The sequence below is a fragment of the Rhinatrema bivittatum genome, chromosome 8 (genome assembly GCF_901001135.1).
Source record: "Rhinatrema bivittatum chromosome 8, aRhiBiv1.1, whole genome shotgun sequence".
Classification (NCBI taxonomy): domain Eukaryota; kingdom Metazoa; phylum Chordata; class Amphibia; order Gymnophiona; family Rhinatrematidae; genus Rhinatrema; species Rhinatrema bivittatum.
Window position 1 is genome coordinate 126,951,068 of NC_042622.1, and position 18,055 is coordinate 126,969,122.

General features: G+C 46.3%; 1 protein-coding gene across 1 annotated transcript in view; it reads right to left on the reverse strand.

Annotated features, from left to right (window-relative positions):
- The window catches only part of PAPPA (pappalysin 1), a 611,319-nt gene that overhangs the window by 440,144 nt on the left and 153,120 nt on the right, over positions 1-18,055 (reverse strand). The window contains exon 3 of the mRNA XM_029613956.1: positions 6,314-6,459. Coding sequence (XP_029469816.1) covers positions 6,314-6,459 — 146 coding nt within the window. The remainder of the gene's footprint in view (positions 1-6,313; positions 6,460-18,055) is intronic.

The window sequence follows — 18,055 nt, forward strand, 5'->3', positions numbered from 1 at the left end:
GAGAGCTGTCCTGCTTGGCCCTTCACCTCCCCCTTCCCTTCCCTTTGTCAAGCTACCAACCGTTTCCATTTCCCATCCCCCATATATTAAACCATCACCTCAGTGGGAACCTTGGTAACATCAATAGATAAGAGGGCAGCCAATAGGAATGCATATTCCTTCCTAACTGACCGTAACTGACCTGAAAAGTGTCAAAATGTTTCATTTTCTGTTAGTGCGCACTAACAATGGGTAGTGCACACTAACCCAATTAACGATTTTTTTACGATAAATCAGGGGAATTTCTATTGTATCGCACTCTAACGATTATTGATGATATTAAAAATATCGGACGATAATTTAAATAATTAAAAACAATTCACATCCCTAATATTTATGCTTCAGGTACTGAAGAAGTACTTAAGTTCAGAGGAAAAGACATCATGGAGGAGGTAGAAGAGAAATGACCGGGTAAAAATGCATTCCACCTTTGATATTTCATCAACATTGGGAGGGATGCAATCAACTTGACCTATACCAATTGGGGGGGGGGGCCATACCAATATGATCATTGAATTAATTGGATTTACCATCTAAACTTTACTTAAGACTCTGAGAAGTCACAAATTTCAACACTTCTAATATCTGTAGGTGAATTAAGCAGCTGTAAAACTCTTTTCATCAATTCACATCTTATCAGTAAAGTTATTGAAAAACACCAAAGCTTCTGGTTTGCTTCACTGTTTAATGTTTTTTACACTTATCTGTGTTGTTATCATCACTTCAGTATATAATAATGTGAACTGGAAATTAAGTGTTGCAATGCTAAGGGCCTTGAAGGTTAGCCTTCCCCCACTCAGGATACCCTGTGATGACATCTTTTGACATTCTGAAACTGTTCCACCTCAAAATACAATTTGAGATATGGCCTCTGGAATCACTATCGGGCCGATACAGTAAAGTTTGCGAATGCCCGCTCTCCCGGCGCACGCTCAGGCTACTCTCTTATGCGCGCAATTCAGTATTCAAATTAGGCCTGGCGGTAAAAAGAGGCAGCTGTCAGCGAGTTTGACAGCCGACACTCAATTTTGCCGGCATCGGTTCTCAAACCTGCTGACAGCCACGGGTTTGGAAACCGGATGCCGGCAAAATTGAGCGTCCGGTTTTCAACCCGCGAGCCGCGGGCCAACTTCAAAATTTTTTTTTTAACTTTTTGTAACTTTTGGGACCTCCGACTTAATATCGCCATGATATTAAGTCAGAGGTTGCATAGAAAAGCAGTCTTTACTGCTTTTCTGTGCACTTTCCCGGTGCCCGGAGAAATTAGCACCTACCTTTGGGTAGGTGCTAATTTCTGAAAGTAAAATGTATGGCTTGGCTGCACATTTTTCTTTCTGAATCGTGCGGGAATACCTAATAGGGCCATCAACATGCATTTGCATATTGCGGGCGCTATTAGGTTCGGGGGGGGGGGGGGGGGTTGGACGCGTGTCGAATATGCGCGTCCAATCGCGGGTTAACAGTGCGCTCCGCAGGCCTGTATGTGGGTTCAACTAGACCAGGGCTACACTTATCTTCATGCTCATTCCAGAGGACAGTGTTGCCAGGGGCTAAAAATACTTACATTGCTAGCAGAGGGGGTACTTGCTGCCCCTTAAAGGCGTCCTGGTGCTTCAAGCAGCCTTCGTGGCTGCATAACCAGTAAACCAGTGGGGCAGTCTGGGGCTCAGCTTTGGCCAATGTTCATGTTTAGTCTGTCGGCCCAATCAGCTGTTCAGTGCAGGCAGTAGCATAGAGCTCAAGATTGCAGTACTGTGGGGCCTGGAGTGAAGCCATTATCAGGAGATTTTGGCCAGTGATTTAGGGCAATAGAGAATGTTCCACTCTTTGATGCAGGCAATCAGGTAAAAGCCAGGCCCTGTGTAGCCACAGAGTGAATCTTCTTCCTCCTACAATGGCTGCCACTCTGCAGACTGGATAAAATGCTGTCAAGGACCAATGCATCAGTGCTATTGTGTACATAATCTAGTATTTTCCTGGTTATAAGCCAGCAGCTGAGAATCATGGCTTTTTTCCCCCAGCCATGTAATATACTACGACTGGAATGATAAGAAAAACTCTGAGCTACAGACAAGCACCCTTTTTTGACCCTGTGAAAGGGTATACACAAGAAAGGCCCAGAGTACCTTAGGGTTCCATATCCAGAGATCTGGCCCAGTCCATCTTAAGCCCCAGGCAACAGGGAATCTTGGTTTGGGAGGAGACCCCTGGGAAGGTGAATATCTAGCTCGGCCCAGGAGGGAAAAGGAGGCCCTGGGGAAAAGGAGGAGCCTTAGCCCAAACCGAGAGATTGTAATTTTTTAAATTGCTTCTTTGCTTGTAAGCAGTGAAGAGATGCAGAGTGAATTTCTGTTGTGACTTAATAAAATTCCTGAATATTCAGTCAGAGCCTAGCCTGCGTCTTCTGGCCATTCCGACTGCATATGGTGCCACATATGGGGATTTCTGAGCTAAGCTTGCACAATCAGAAACCCTCGTCAAAAAGAAGAAACATTTTTTTCTTTCCTGTTTCCTGGGCCTCAGATTCAGTGGCTGCTCAGGAGAAGCATTTAAACAGGCTAAGCAGAATAGCTCTGCCCACAGAGAGGGAATTAACAGTATTAACAGTGCTGAAGAGGAAGGGTTTTGTTTTCAAGAGAAAAAAAGAAAAGGAAAAGGAAGGGTTCTTGCATAGGCGCTTGGGGGCAGTGCAGAGCCTTTCAGAGATTAACTGGACAAACAGGACCGATAAGCCAACATGGAGTGATACAAGTCCTGGCAGAAGGCCAGAAGTAACTCTAAAAACTTGTTAAAAATGTATATGTACAGTTCACCAAGCTGTAAGCTAACATGACCTGGGGGAATCAGCCTCTTCCCATCTTGTTTAAGAAGAAGTCAGGAGAGGACCCGGAAATCTTCCTGAGAAACTTCAAAAGAATCACCCACATGACAGGTTGGTCAGAAGCTAACTGAAATACATATCTGGCAAATTGCTCACAGACAAAAGCCAAGTGGCTTTTTAAGCGGCCAGTCGGGATGGAAGAGCCATCTATACAGAGTAAAGACCACCATCCTAGAAAGGGCAGGATATACTTCAGAAACTTTCCAGTAACAGTTTTAGCTGGGCGGAGTGGGCTGAAGGATGGAGGCTGGCTGGCGCTTCACCAATACTAGCCCTCGTTCCCCGTGGGTTGAGCCTTTGGGTACCGGGGCCGGCTGTACTTAGGTACGCCTCCGTATGTCATCGTCGATGGAAGGATAGAGAGGTCAGCCCAGAGGCAGCAACAGTGGAATGGAGAAGTATGTACTGGACAAGGCGGAGTCCTGGAGACCCGGGCACCAATAGAACTAAAGTCAGACAGGGGGCGCCCGAGCAAGAAGAGGCCGAAGCCTGAATAGGCCAAGTCCTGGACATAGACTGAAGAGGCGTTGTAGAGCAAGCTGGAGTCAGGGCCAGCAGCAATCAAGAAGCAGTAGCAAGACAAGGCTGAGGTCTGGGCTTGGAGTGAGTCAATGGCGAAGTCAGGCAATGCAGAGGTCCAGGCTTGGAGAGAGTCAATGGCGTAGTCAGGCAATGCAGAGGTCGTGTCCAAGAAAGCAATCCGAAGAAAGGTTAGGAATCAGGAATCAGGAACGCAGGAACGTAGGGATGAAGGAGAACAGGAACAGGAACTAGCAAGGATCAGGAACCAGGAACGCAGGAGTATCACCAGGAGGCAACGAGTACACGACCAGCGTGGAGACCTGTTGCAAAGGTGATCATTGGAAGCTGAGCCCGGCCTTAAGTACTGGAGCTCTGGTGATGTCATCATCCGGGGCCAGGGCCAAGTTCCCACCGTGGGCCCTTCATAAGAGTCAGTGATGCGTGTGCGCATGCCTAGGGAGGGGCGCGGCCCGATGCAGAGCACAGGAATCTGTAGCTGAAGCTGAGGCACCGGGGGCGGCCCAAGGACGGAGCCGGCGGCTCACCACCGCCATGAGGAACCAGGCACTGGATTCACCAGAGAGAGGTGAGGGGGCCGGGCCACGGGTCTGCCACAGCCGGCACATGAACACCAAACAGGTGTTTCTGGAACAGTTCCTAGTCAGGCTAGACCAGCTCATGTGGAACTGAGTCTTTCAGCACCCCAGGCTCACTTTGGAAAAAGCACTAGAAGTGACAAATGCCTTCCACCAGGCCCAGTTAATGCCTGACATAGTAAGGAGGCTAGAAAGCCAGCCCAAACAGGCTTTGTGGCATAGTAATGAGAGCGGAGGACCCCAGCAACTCCCTCTGAAGTTCTGGGTCTGGACCCAGCACTCTCTCCCACTTGCTTCAACTGTAGAAGGAGAGGTCATTTGGCCAGATACTGCCAGAATGACTGTATCAAAGCAATGGACATCAACATGGTGACACAGCCAGAGTTAGAGACTAAAGTCCTCGTGGACAAAGGAAAGTCTCCTAAGCATGGTCGATCCTCAAGGTGAAAGAAAAGGGTATCTCAGAGGGACTGGTACAACCCAATAATAAAGGTGTAGATACTTTCTTCTTCTGTGCCCTTTTGTGCAGGGAGTGGATATGAGGAACAATGCTGCCCATATGGAAAAGAAGAAAATGAAGAACCCTTGGGAGGAACGGGTAAAGTTAAAGAGGAACCCACCTTATGGGCATGCTCCTACTGTAAGGCAGAGGACCACACAGTCGAAGAGTGGCCATGGCTTGAAGACATAGTGTGGGAGTGTGAGCTAGTGGAACAGCGCAAGAAGGAAAAGGCTGTGGAAAGCAGCTCCCATAATCAGAATGAAAAGTGGGAACAGGAATGAACAAACACTTTCACAAAACTTCAAAGCTGTAACTTGGTTGATACCCCACATTGGGAACTTAAGGAATTTGTGATCCAGGTGGAGCTGGATGAAGTTCCCAGCCAAGCCTTGGTAGACTCAGGGTTTAGTAAGACACTTATTCGTAAGAACTTGATCAAGAAAGAGGATATCAATGAGGTAACGCTGATATATGTACATGGTGACAGACAGCAGTGCCCCACCAGCCATCCTGCTGACAAGACTAGCAGGACAAACTGTTATGGAAGCGGGGGTACTTCCTGAGCTACACTATCTAGTGGTTTTAGGGTATGATTGTCCCCAGTTTAAACCCTGTGGGGTCAACTTATGGGCAGTCAAGCCAGATTGGAACAGAGAGCACCCTACGCATCCTGGAGCTGTTTCCCAAAAGACTTGGGGAGGGGAAATCTTAAACTGGTTAAGCTGCTCCAGCATAGGACAGGGAGTGAAGAGAGAAACAGGGGTCTTCTTAGAAGTATATCCTTAGTAAGGTCAAACACTCAGTCTAATAAGTTTTTGCTGAGGAGGAGGATATGTGAAACGAAATACACAAGAAAACCCAAGGATACCTTAAGGGACCAGATCCAGAGATCTGGCCCTCACTAACTCAAGCCCCAGACAATAGGGAATCCTGGTACAGGAGGAAGCCCCTGGGAAGGTCTTTATCTATCCAGGCCTAGGAGGGAACAGGAGACCCCGGAGCCCAGACTAAGAGACTGTAAGTTATTATATTGCTTCTTTGTAATCTGCGAAGGGATGCAGAGTGCTTTTCCTAAATATTCAGCCAGAGCCTAGTCTTCAACCATTCCCTGGCCATTCTGACTGCACATGGTTCTACAGACCCCCTTCCTAGGTCAAGTTGAGTCACCATCTCAGAATCTTCTTGCACTGCAAATTTTAAGGCACAGGCAGACACTTCATAACTGGTGGGCTGCACTTCCTATACATCTCAAGATCAGCAAAAAGAAAATGTCATCTAATGAGTTTTAAATATAGATGAAAGTAGTGGATGTGGTGGCTATCAGATCTGGAGCTCATTCCCTTCAGCTGCTAAAAAAATGAAGAGGTAGCCTGCGGCGGCTGGTGGAGCTTTTCCTGCAAACTTCTGAAAAAATGAGGAGGCAACATAGTGACAGCTGGTGGTGCTTTTCCCTCCATCCATCAAATGAAGGAGGGCCTTAGAAGCAATGGCCAGCAGTGCTCATATCCCCAGCTGCTGATAAATTAGGAGGCAGGCTGTGGCTGTGATATTAATCCATCCAGCCACCTAAGAGAGAAGAGAGGCCCACTATTATTTTGGAGGGAAGGGGGGGGGGGGGTGGTGGAATGAGGTCGGGGCCAAAGAGAAGGTCAGCACAGACCATTTTCCCCCTGCCCCACCCTGTTACCCATCACCTACTGATTCAATACCATTTTGTTTAAAACATCACCCCTGCCTCTTCCCTTTATAACTAAAGTAACCTCTAAAACTCACCAAGGTGGGTCAGGGCTTCTTTATCCCAAGGCCAGGTGGCCACTCCAGCCAGTTCCTCTTCAGATGAGTTAGCAAAGAAGATGTTAAGGTGTGTAGATCCATCCAGTCTGAGATGATTCTTTAGTTCACTGACATCCAAATATGCCCTGCAACATAGATACAAATCTCTATTATCACACTGACTAAGATGGTTTAGAATTATCCTTATGCTGCACTTCTCCCTGCATACCAAAGGAAAATAGAGGAGAAAGACCAGATGGCCATCCGGACTTGCCCTTAAACGCTCAGTACAAGAACATATGACCTAGGGCTGATACGTGTCCTCTTAGTTCTGACCTCATGCTTATGACAGGGTCATGTTGCATAAGATGATACAACACATTCAGGCACTGTCCTCTAAGAAATATAAATCAGTTTTAACCAGTCTCATAAAACTAGAGTTTAATTTGTTTGTGCATATAAAAAAAAAAAAAAGCATGTGCATACAAACAAAACAGAATGCACTGGGTGAGACAGCATTCTGACAACATGCTCTCCCTAAAATATGAATCCATAAACAGCATTTTCAAGTGAAAAGGGCTGAACTGAGAAAGTAATTAACATGTACTTCATAGGGATAGGCAGACAGAAAACTTTCGTTTTGTTTCATATTGCTTCATTTTAGTGCACCTTGTTTAATTTTAGTGTGCACTATTTTATGTTAGTATATGCTATTTTGTTTAGTGCTCACTAATGTTAGTATTCACTCAACAATGCATGCTAAAGCTAAATGACATGAAATGAAAATGCACATCCCTAGTGCTTTACATGTCTGAGGCATCTGGATTTGGAAGCTAGAGTGGTTATCAGCATGACTTGGGTTTATCTGAACTGATTCATGACTTGTACTGGTTTCTCTCTCATCACCTTTGTTGCGCGTCCCGTCCGCGCCCGGCCCGCACATGGGCCTGCTCACCTTGCTAGCTCCTCTGCAGGTCACGCGTCGGCCTCCCCAGTGGCAGCCGCGAGCTCCAGGCCTCGGTGTCCCGCGGCGGCAGTCGCTGGGCCTTCCACTGTGCACCAGGTCTCACGCCGGAGTTTGGCATCCCCAGTGGCATTGGCTACGCCCCTACGCACACGCGTGTGGACCGCCCGGCCTCTTGTAGGGCCAGGGGCGGGTCCTAGCTCCGTGGTGCGCCCTGATTGAATGTACGATATAAGGAAGTCCCTGCCTGCACTTCCTTGCCTTGGCAATAGGGTCGGCACTGTAAGTGTACTAGTTTGCTTCCATGTTCACAGTCTTGTTCCAGTCTTGTTCCAGTCTTGTTCCAGCGTCCTACTGTTCCAGCATCCTACTGTTCCAGCCTTGTCCAGCGTCCTTCTGTTCCAGCATCCTTCTGTTCCAGCGTCTGTCTGTCCTGTCTCCGCAGGTAGAACCCTCTGACTGTCTATCTTGTACTGACCTCGGCCTGCTCTTGACCATTCTGTTCACTGCCTGGATCCTGACCTCTGCCTAGCCTGTGACCTTGTCTGACCTCTGGAACCTGACCCCTGCTTCATTGACCCCTCTTGTAGGGCTAGGAGCGGGTCCTAGCTCTGCGGCACGCCCTGATTGAACGTATAATATAAGGAAGTCCCTGCCTGCACTTCCTTGCCTTGGCAATTGGGACGGCACTGTAAGTGTACTAGTTTGCCTCCGCGTTCACAGTCTTGTTCCAGTCTTGTTCCAGTGTCCTACTGTTCCAGCGTCCTACTGTTCCAGCCTTGTCCAGCGTCCTTCTGTTCCAGCGTCCTTTTGTTCCAGCGCCTGTCTGTCCTGTCTCCCTAGGTAGTACTCTCGGACTGTCTCTCTGGTACTGACCTCAGCCTGCTCCTTGATCATTCTGTTCGCTGCCTGGATCCTGACCTCTGCCTGCCTTGTGACCTCGTCTGACCTCTGGAACCTGACCCCTGCTTCGTTGACTACTCGTTGACTACACTGATCCTCGGATTCTGACCTCGGCTGCCAATCACCATGTCTCCTGATTCTGGCTTTGTCCCTTGCCTTGTCATCGCCTACGCTGTACTGGTCTTCCTTGCTCCTCCAGACTTACAGCCTAGTGTCCAACCGCGCTCCCTTGCTGTTCGTGGGCATGCCTCTCTACTACCTCTCCGGGAGAACCTGCGAGGCCCACCTAAGTCCAAGCGGCCCGGGTCACTACGGGCTCCACCCGGGAGGACCGCGGGCTTCCAGTGGTGAAGCTCATCCTAGCCTCTGTCTCCTCCTGTGCTCCGCCCCCTGGGGGCAGGTATTTCCTGGTCCCTACCAGGGAGCCGTTCTCCACTGCTCCAGGACAAGGGTCCAACTCCAAGCGCAACAACCTTCCCCACCACAACAAAGGATTTTCTGTTGCCCGTCCATAACAAAAATATAACATGTTGTGATTCATGCTGTATTTCAAAGTATTTATAACAAGCTTATTTCTACTTAATATTGTTAAGTTTTATAGGGGGAAGGAATTTTAATATTCTTGATATTGTTGTTCTGCAGTTCTCTAACTCCATTGGGGTACTTATGTTCGGAAGAGAGTCACAAATTATATGAAACTCAAAATAGTGTCTGATTGGTTTATACAGTGTGCATGTGATCTGCTGGTGCGTGATATTAAATTGAAATACCAAAATATAGAATATGATAGTAGATAGTGACTGCAAAGCTCACCTCATCTTCCCATTTTCCAGTTTCTACTTCAGCAAAGTAGAGAGGTTGCCATAGTTAGTGCCAGGCCTTCTCAGATATCCAGAATGTCCTGGGCCACTTTCAACTTTTGAGGCATCTAGACAAGTGGTGCTCAACCAGGGGTACATGGAATATCTGGAAACCTGTCCAGTGTTATGACTTCCACACAAGAGAGGAGAATCTGAACTACAAGAAACAGACACCTGCTCTGAGCAGGAAAAGCCAGCCTCATTACTCTCCGTGATCCCTTTCTCAGCTCAGCAATCTACACTAGAATATCAGAATAGCTCTGTGTCACTCCATGGTGCAACTACACCTAGAGTATTGTGTGCAAGTAGTAGAATATAATATATGGTAAAAAGAAAAGAAAAAATGTTTTGGGATATATTAAAGTTGTTTTGATTAAAAGGATTATTAGGTGTTTGTTATACATGAGCCAACGTCAAATGATTACAGTAGAGTGCTAAAACGGCTGATGCTGTTTGTGGCCCATTGCGTAGCTAGAGACAGTGGATTAAAATCAATTGCACTGGATTCTGATGACGTTGTTCTCACATTTAAAATTGTTAATTTTTTCTATAACAAGTGACTTGTTTCCTCTCTTGTTCGAACATATTTATTATTGAGGGGAGTTTGGCTTCTGTATTGTGATTGAATATCAGTATTAAAGAAGCAGGCTAAAATGGCCACAGATTGGCAAGAAGTTTTTAGTTTCTCATACTCTCATCTCCAAGATGTTTTACAGACTCGAGTACTACTGGGGGATTGGACGTCACTGATGTATGGTTACAATTAACACAGCTCCGGAAGCATTTGGTTAGGATGGAGATGCACGGCAGCACGTTAATTGAATATTGTAGAGCTCAACGTATCTTGCGTGGTCTGCAGATTAATAAGGAGCCGTGGTTATATGTTGAGGATAAGGAATTTCTCCAAAAATGGAACCGAATACTCAACAAGTGCTCTTTGGATTTAATGTTATTAATAATCGAACAAACAAGGCTATCAGGGATTGCCATTAGATCAGAAATTGAACAATTAATGGAAACTGCGAACGTGGAGATGTCTGCATTGGATTTTGAAAATAAGCGTATGGAGTTGACAATGTTATTAAGCTTTCTGATTCAGAAAACTTTATTGGCAAGACAATTTGTTCATGTGTTGCCAAAGTAATTCATAAGGTGGTTAAAATAAAGGGAAAAATATCTTATACATAATAGTGCTAATAATAGTAAGATAAAATTGCAGTGTACAGAGAGGACCTCTGCAAGGACAATCCCCAGGTTTTGGTGCTGATCTTTATTGTCCCTGGTCAGATAACAAATTTGGTCTGGTGTCAGTATATAACATATTTTGCTGCTGTTTCTTCTGTCTCATACAGGATTATATAGAGTTTTTTTCTTGTGCACTCTTTTGTGAGAAGACTTTCATTTTATATTTTAATCTTGTGAAATATTGCATGTCTGATCTCTTTTTATTTTGCAGAGTTTGAGAGGAAATGCATTTCTGTTTCTATTTCTCTAGTGTTGCATTACAAACAGAGTCTGGCTTTTGGGGGTTTCCAGTTCAGCTTTTGCCTGCATATATCTATTTCTAAGGATATGCATTCATTGGTCCATTCGTTTCATTTGTTTTGGCAGTGCATGCATGTCTCACAAACAGAAGGTAAGCACACAAACCTGATGGTATGCATACATGTAGGCAGCCATCTACACGAACATGTACCATCAGTTTTGCGCATCTACTTTACATTTGTGAGATATGTGCACACCGCCAAAATGAATGAAACAAATGGACCAACAAATGCACATCCACTATTTCTAATTTGTGGTCTCTTATTTGGTGAGGGTCTATCTGTGTTCTGCTTTTGTGACCAAAGTAAGGTATTCTGCTAGTGTATAGGTTCTGTGTAGGTATTTATAATAGAGAAGATAAATAAATAAAAAATATCAAAATCTTCCCAGTGAAATAAAATATTAATTGAATAAATATATTCACTGTCATAAATAATTTATTATTGTGTTTTCTCCTACATATACAAACATTTGAAAAAAAGATGAGAAAGGTTTTTTAAACTATGATAGAAAAATATCAGACATATTTGTATTAATGCCTATTTACATTTCTGAGACTTTTTTTCCTTTTTAAAAACATTGTGTTTGGAAATATGTTCATACAAAAGATAAGAAAATTGCTTGTTAGATTTTTGACAGTGGATTTTTCTATTCAATTACTTGGGATCTGTAATCATCCAACTTGTTCTGTTTTACAATTTGATCTTCCCAATTGTAAGAGTGTTGGTGTTCTAGGACATTTTTCAATATTTTCAGTGCTTCCTTTTGGTAGACAGCATTGTTGCTGTTTGTGTTCTGGGTATTAGAGCTGTTTTGGTGTTGTGTCCATCGGTACCCGATGTGCTCTCTCCGCCCTCCTTACCTCTTTGGTGCCTCCCTCTTTGTCCGCGGGAAGATTGGCTGCTGCGGTGTCCTTCTGCCGAAGTTCTCCAGCGTCCCCGGACCAGCTAGACGCTGCAAGCCGCCATGTTTCTGGAGACCTAGGGGCGCAGGCGTGGCGCGGCCCCGACTGAAGTACCTGTGATGGCGCGAACCTCGGGGGCATCCCCCTGAGATGACGTCACCCGCGATGTATATATAAGGTCTTAGATTTTGCTAACAGATCGGGTTAGCAAGGGTTGGGTTTGGGTTACTCTACCTAAGCTACTCTACCTCCTCGGACTTACCAGGGGTACCCGCTCCTCGGGGGCCTCGCTCTCTCCTTTCTTTTTCAGGTGACAGTCTGGAACCGGTACTCGCTCCTCGAGGGCCCTCGTTCCCAGACTTGCTCCATATTCTCTTCTGCCTGGAAGTCATCACTGCCAACTACATCAGTGAGTTACCATCGCTCTCTCAGAGCTTTCCCTGGAGCTAGGTACTCGCTCCTCAAGGGCCTATACATTCCAGCTCCTGGGCTTCCATGAGACATTGTGTGAGTGTTACCATCAGGTTCGGTACATGAACTCTGCATTCCCTGCCTACTCACTATATTTCAGTTTCTCTACAGCTCAGTCTCCAGGGATCGCTGTTCCAGTATCTGAGGGACTACAGCCCAGCCGGGCATTCCAGCTCACTACTGCCACCTCTGGTGGTTCAGTATACTGTCTAATAAAAGAACTGGTGTGTGTCTGTCTCCTAAACTCTGAACCTGACCGGTGGTCCCTCTCAGGACCTTCACCCCGGGGGCGTGGTCATCTGCCACCAGTCCAAGGATCCACCCACAATTCTCCTAAATAATAACAGATTGCTAACTCCCTAGCAGACTGCTAACTCCTAACAGATTGTTACTCCCCAACATTTGGTATGGCAGGTTTGCTATTTCAGGTCTGAGTGACTTTTTTTCAGAGTTTTATGTTACTTCACAATGGGGCGGATTTTCAGAGCCCTGCTCGCGTAAATCCGCCCAAAACCGGGCGGATTTACGCGAGCAGGGCCCTGCGCGCCGGGAAGCCTATTTTACATAGGCCTCCCGGCGCGCGCAGAACCCCGGGACTCGCGTAATTCCCGGGGTTTTCGGAGTGGGCGTGTCGGGGGCGTGTCGGGGGCGGGGCCGGAGCGCGCGGCGTTGCGGGGGCGTGTCGGCAGCGTTTTGGGGGCGGGTACGGGGGCGTGGCTACGGCCCGGGGCGGTCCGGGGGCGTGGCCGCGCCCTCCGTACCCGTCCCCAGGTCGTGGCCCGGCGCGCAGGAGTCCCGCTCGCGCGCGGGGATTTACGCCTCCCTCTGGGAGGCGTAAATCCCCCGACAAAGGTAGGATGGGGGTTTAGACAGGGCTGGGCGGGTGGGGTAGGTAGGGGAAGGGAGGGGAAGGTGAGGGGAGGGCAAAGGAAAGTTCCCTTCTAGGCCGCTCCGATTTCGGAGCGGCCTAGGAGGGAACGGGGGTAGGCTGCGTGGCTCGGCGCGCGCAGGCTATACGAAATCGATAGCATTGCGCGCGCCGATCCAGGATTTTAGCCGATACGCGCGACTACGCGCGTATCTACTAAAATCCAGCGTACTTTTGTTTGCGCCTGGAGCACAAACAAAAGTAGGCTATTCGCGCTCGTCTGAAAATCTACCCCAATGTGTGAAGTATTGGAGGGAGTTTGTGTCAATGTCTTTTAAAAAATTGTGTAGTTTATCAGTCTTATTTATCATTGTGTTTGTATTGTAATTGTATTTTATATAAGATTGATTGTTTTATTAACTATGGGGTAGATTTTATAAATGTACGCACGGGCGTACTTTTGTTTGTGCACCAGGCGCAAACAAAAGTACGCTGGATTTTATAAGATACACGCGTAGCCACGCGTATCTTATAAAATCCGGGGTCGGCGTGCGCAAGGGGGTGTACATTTGTGCAACCTGCGTGTGCCGAGCCCAGCGCGCGCTGCCTGTTCCCTCCGAGGCCGCTCCGAAATTGGAGCGGCCTCGGAGGGAACTTTCCTTCCGCCTCCCCTCACCTTCCCCTCCCTTCCCCTACCTAACCCACCCCCCCAGCCCTGTCTTAATCCCCCCTACCTTTGTTGGCAGATTTACGCTTGCGGAAAGCAGGTGTAAATCTGCGCGCGCCAGCGGACTGTTGGCGCGCCATCATCCGACCCGGGGGCTGGTCCAGAGGCCTCAACCACGCCCCCAGGCTGGCGCCACTCCCCCGGGCCCACCCCCGAAACGCCGCGTCACTCGTGGCCCGCTCCCGAAACGCCGTGTCACTCGCGGCACGCCCCCCGACACGCCCCTCCATGCAAGCCCCGGGACTTACGCGCGTCACGGAGCTTGCGTGCGCCACCGAGCCTATGCAAAATAGGCTCGGTGCGCGCAGGGGGGGTTTGGGGTAGGTTTTCGGGGGGTATGCGCGTATCGTACGCGTGTACCCCTTTGAAAATCTACCTCTTTATATTTTCAATTTATCTGGTTGTAACTTGCTATGTGGTTGTAAGGGGAAAATAAGTAATCAAATACAACTAAAATAAATCCATTGTATTTTTCTGTGATTTTAATTATTACTATGAGAATGACCAGGGTGGGGGGCAGGGGAAGGGGAAGAGGGAAACAAATGCAAGCCATTAGATCCTGGGCACCAGAAACCCCACGTCATGTCACTGCAAAATGTAATTTCTTAAATTCACAACACAAGGTGGGTAAATTTATCCAGATAAGAAAGGGGAACTCCAAGATTGGGCTTATGACTTAACACTGATTTTAAGTATTAACCAGCTAAATTTAGCAGGGCAATCCCAGCCACAGAAATAGCTGTTCAAAATCTAGCAGGAGAAGGATCTAGAGTTAATAGTGTCTGGCAATTTGAAGGCAGAACAGCAATGTGACAAAATAATAGTGAAAGCTACACAAATGCTGGGCTGCATAGAGGGATAACCAGTAAGAAAAAGGAGGTGATAATGCCCTTGTACATGTCCTTGGTGAGGCCTCACCTGGAGTACTGTGTTCAGTTCTGGAGACCATATCTCAAAAGGAATAGAGACTGGAAGGAAACAGTCTAGAGAAACACAACCAAAATGGTGTGGGGTCTGCATGAGAAGACTTATGAGGAGAGGTTGAAGGATCTAAATATTTATATTTTGGAGGAGAGGAGGAGGTGCAGGGGAGATAAAACACAGACCTTCAGATACCTGAAAGATATTAAAGATGCATGAATTTCAAATCTTTTTTATTGGAAAGGAAACTGTAGAACTAGGGGGTCACAAAATGAAACTCCAGGGGGGGACTCAGAACCCACATCAAGAAATATTTCTTCACAGGGAGGGTGGTATATGCCTGCCTGGATTGCCCTCCTGGAAGAGGTGGTAAGGATAAAAACAGTAAATGAATCCAAAAGGGTATGGGATGTCAGAAATGAAAAAAGGAGTGCATGGGGGTAACTGGCTCAGAGTAGCAATTACTCCCATAAGCAACTTGCTGGGCAAGGGATGTGAATCATTTTTTGACGATTTAAAATATCGTCCGATATATTTTAAATCGTCAAAAATCGTTAGAGGCGATATTTAATAGGAATTCCCCCGATTTATCGTCAAAAATCGTAAATCGGGGGAAGGGGGAGGGGAAGAGGGAGGGCGGGAAAACCGGCACACTAAAACAACCCTAAAACCCACCCCGACCCTTTAAAATAAATCCCCCACGCTCCCGAACCCCCCCAAAATGTCTTAAATTACCTGGGGTCCAGTGGGGGGGTCCCATTGTGATCTTCCACTCTCGGGCCACGGGTGCGTTGATAGAAATGGCGCCGGCGCTACCTTTGCCCTGACAGGGCAAAGGTAGCGCCGGCGCCATTTTGCTTCCTGTCCCCCGTCGTCACGAGCGTAGGAGATCGCTCCCGGACCCCCGCTGCACCCCCAGGGACTTTTGGCCAGCTTGGGGGGGCCTTCTGACCCCCACAAGACTTGCCAAAAGTCCAGCGGGGGTCCGGGAACGACCTCCTGCACCGAATCGTGTTGCCGTATGGCCGGCGCCATTTTGCAAAATGGCAAAGGTAGCGCCGGCGCCATTTCTATCAACGCACCCGTTGCCCGAGAGTGGAAGATCACAATGGGACCCCCCCACTGGACCCCAGGTAATTTAAGACATTTTGGGGGGGTTCGGGAGGGTGGGGGATTTATTTTAAAGGGTCGGGGTGGGTTTTAGGGATGTTTTAGTGTGCTGGTTTTCCCGCCCTCCCCCGATTTACGTTATACATGATATTTATAAAAACAAAACCGCGACGATCCGATTCCCTCCCCCCCCCCAGCCGAAATCGATCGTTAAGACGATCGATCACACGATTCACATCTCTACTGGGCACACTGGATGGACCATAAGGTCATTATCTTCTATGTTACTATGTTAGGTCAAATTTTTTCTGAATAGATTTAAGAAAATTTTCAATGGAAAATCTAACTGGCTAGGTTTGCCATTAATTCACCTAAAAACAAGCAATTTCAATTAACCAGTTATCTTAGCAGATCTTTGAAACTTGAACCTCTAGTAATTGAACTAAGGGTTCCATTAAAAGGGTTGCTAAGGGGGTTGTTAAAGAGGGTTGCTATGTGTAGTGAAGTCTAGTGGTGGAGAAGTACGTATAGGAACATCTATTTCCTTTATACAGTGACACTATGGTTAAAACTGTAAATAGATTCTTTTTGGAATCTATTAACAGTTTCATTTAATAATCAGAAAAATTATCACACAAATTTGTATGCTGTACAAATGATCAATGATTCATTTCTTTAATTTTTTTCTATACTGGATATTCTGTAAATAAATGTTAATGTTTGTTTTTGACCTATAGAGTTGTATTAACTGACAATCTGCCTAAACTTGAAGGAGCCAGTGTACTGTATATAATATTAGTATTTCTCTCCTTGAGTAGCACCCCCACTACCCTTGCTGAGAAGAAGTGTTGCAAGTAGTCATCATTAGAATGGAGGAGTAGCCTAGTGGTTAGAGCAGCAGGCGATGAGCAACCCAGGCCAGAAATGGGGGCAACTTCTGAAGAGACTGGTAAGAAGTGTTAGAGGAAGAAGTGTGATCACACAATGGAAGGAGTGTCAGAGTGAGTGACTGGCTGCCTGCTACCTCTTGAAAAGAGGTAATCAACAGAATGAGGACACATTGCTCTAGATAAGAACCAAAGAGTGATAGAATATCATTCTATATGAGATCCAGGGGGGGCATCTGAGACAGTAATGGAAATCACACCACCTAATACCAGAGGAGTATATAGGATAACATCATGCTGATAGACTGTTCATGGCGGGGCAGCAGATAGCTCACCAGCATCGCGCAACGTGTTTTTTGAAACGTTTCGTCACAGCGACATAAGAACTTTTCATGAATTCCTTGTGCCGGCAAGAATAATATCCGACTCCCTGAAGAAGGAGGTTTCTCCGAAACACCGCGTGTCAGACATCGTCGGATTCCTTCACTCAGCCGGTTTTCCCCTTGATGCATGGACTTTACTCGTGGGCCACTACCAGTAAAATTTGGACTGGAGAGCTTGCAACACATTTCATAAGATAAGTGTACCTCTCTTTAGCTCTGAACAAGGGAGCACTTGTTAAAAAAATCTCTCAGTGACCAATGATTAAAAAGGCCCTTGCTGCTGAAAGCTTTTTGAGCCTGTAGCCTCCTGGGCACGTTATATGAGGTCACTTTGAGTAATAACATATAATCCTTGACCCACTATATATATATATATACAGGATCTTAATTTTTTTATATTATCAGTGGTTTCCTGATTATTTTGGATTCTTTATTTGTTGTGTCTAAAAGAGGAACAGAATGAATGAATCAAGACCCACAGCATGTGGGATCAGGAGTCTCAGGGAGACTAGAAAATATTTAGTGTGACCACAAGATCAGAGTTAGTGGGACAAGAATGTACCATGAGGGAACAATGGGTCAGTATAAGTGACACAAAATGGTATGGTATATGTAGGGGGAGGGAAGGAGGAAGCAGATAAGACTGTTCTATGTCAGATCATCAGAGGAATCATATCACAGAGATTAAAGATTATCCAGAATCTTGTCTAAAGACGCTTTCCTAGACATTTATTTCAGTTCACATTGCACTTTAGTGTACATATGATTTCCTTTAAAGAATTTTTTTTTCTTCAAACTAGTAAAAGGGTTTTGGTTTTTTTTAAGATCAATCTAGCAGCTGTGTGCTGAGGATCTTGGACATGCTGAGCATGGTTAACAATGAATGCGATGGATCCACTTAAAAGGGCTGCCATTGCCTTTTAGAGTAGTTAACTAAAGATGATTTATACAGCTTCTGGGCAATTAACGAAGAAAGGAAAAAAGCCATAGAATATTCATCTCATTTCTGCATTTGACAATACTCTCCCCACTAACTCTGACCTTCTACTTCAGAGCAGTAGTGCCCGTGAAAGCCTAGAAAGTGGATATTACAATCAAAACTTATGTCCATTCATTCAAATGAAAATGCCCAGTATTTATTATAATTGGTCTGATATAACTCAATCAGTCTCTTTCCCTTTGAAGGAAGGGAAAAGACG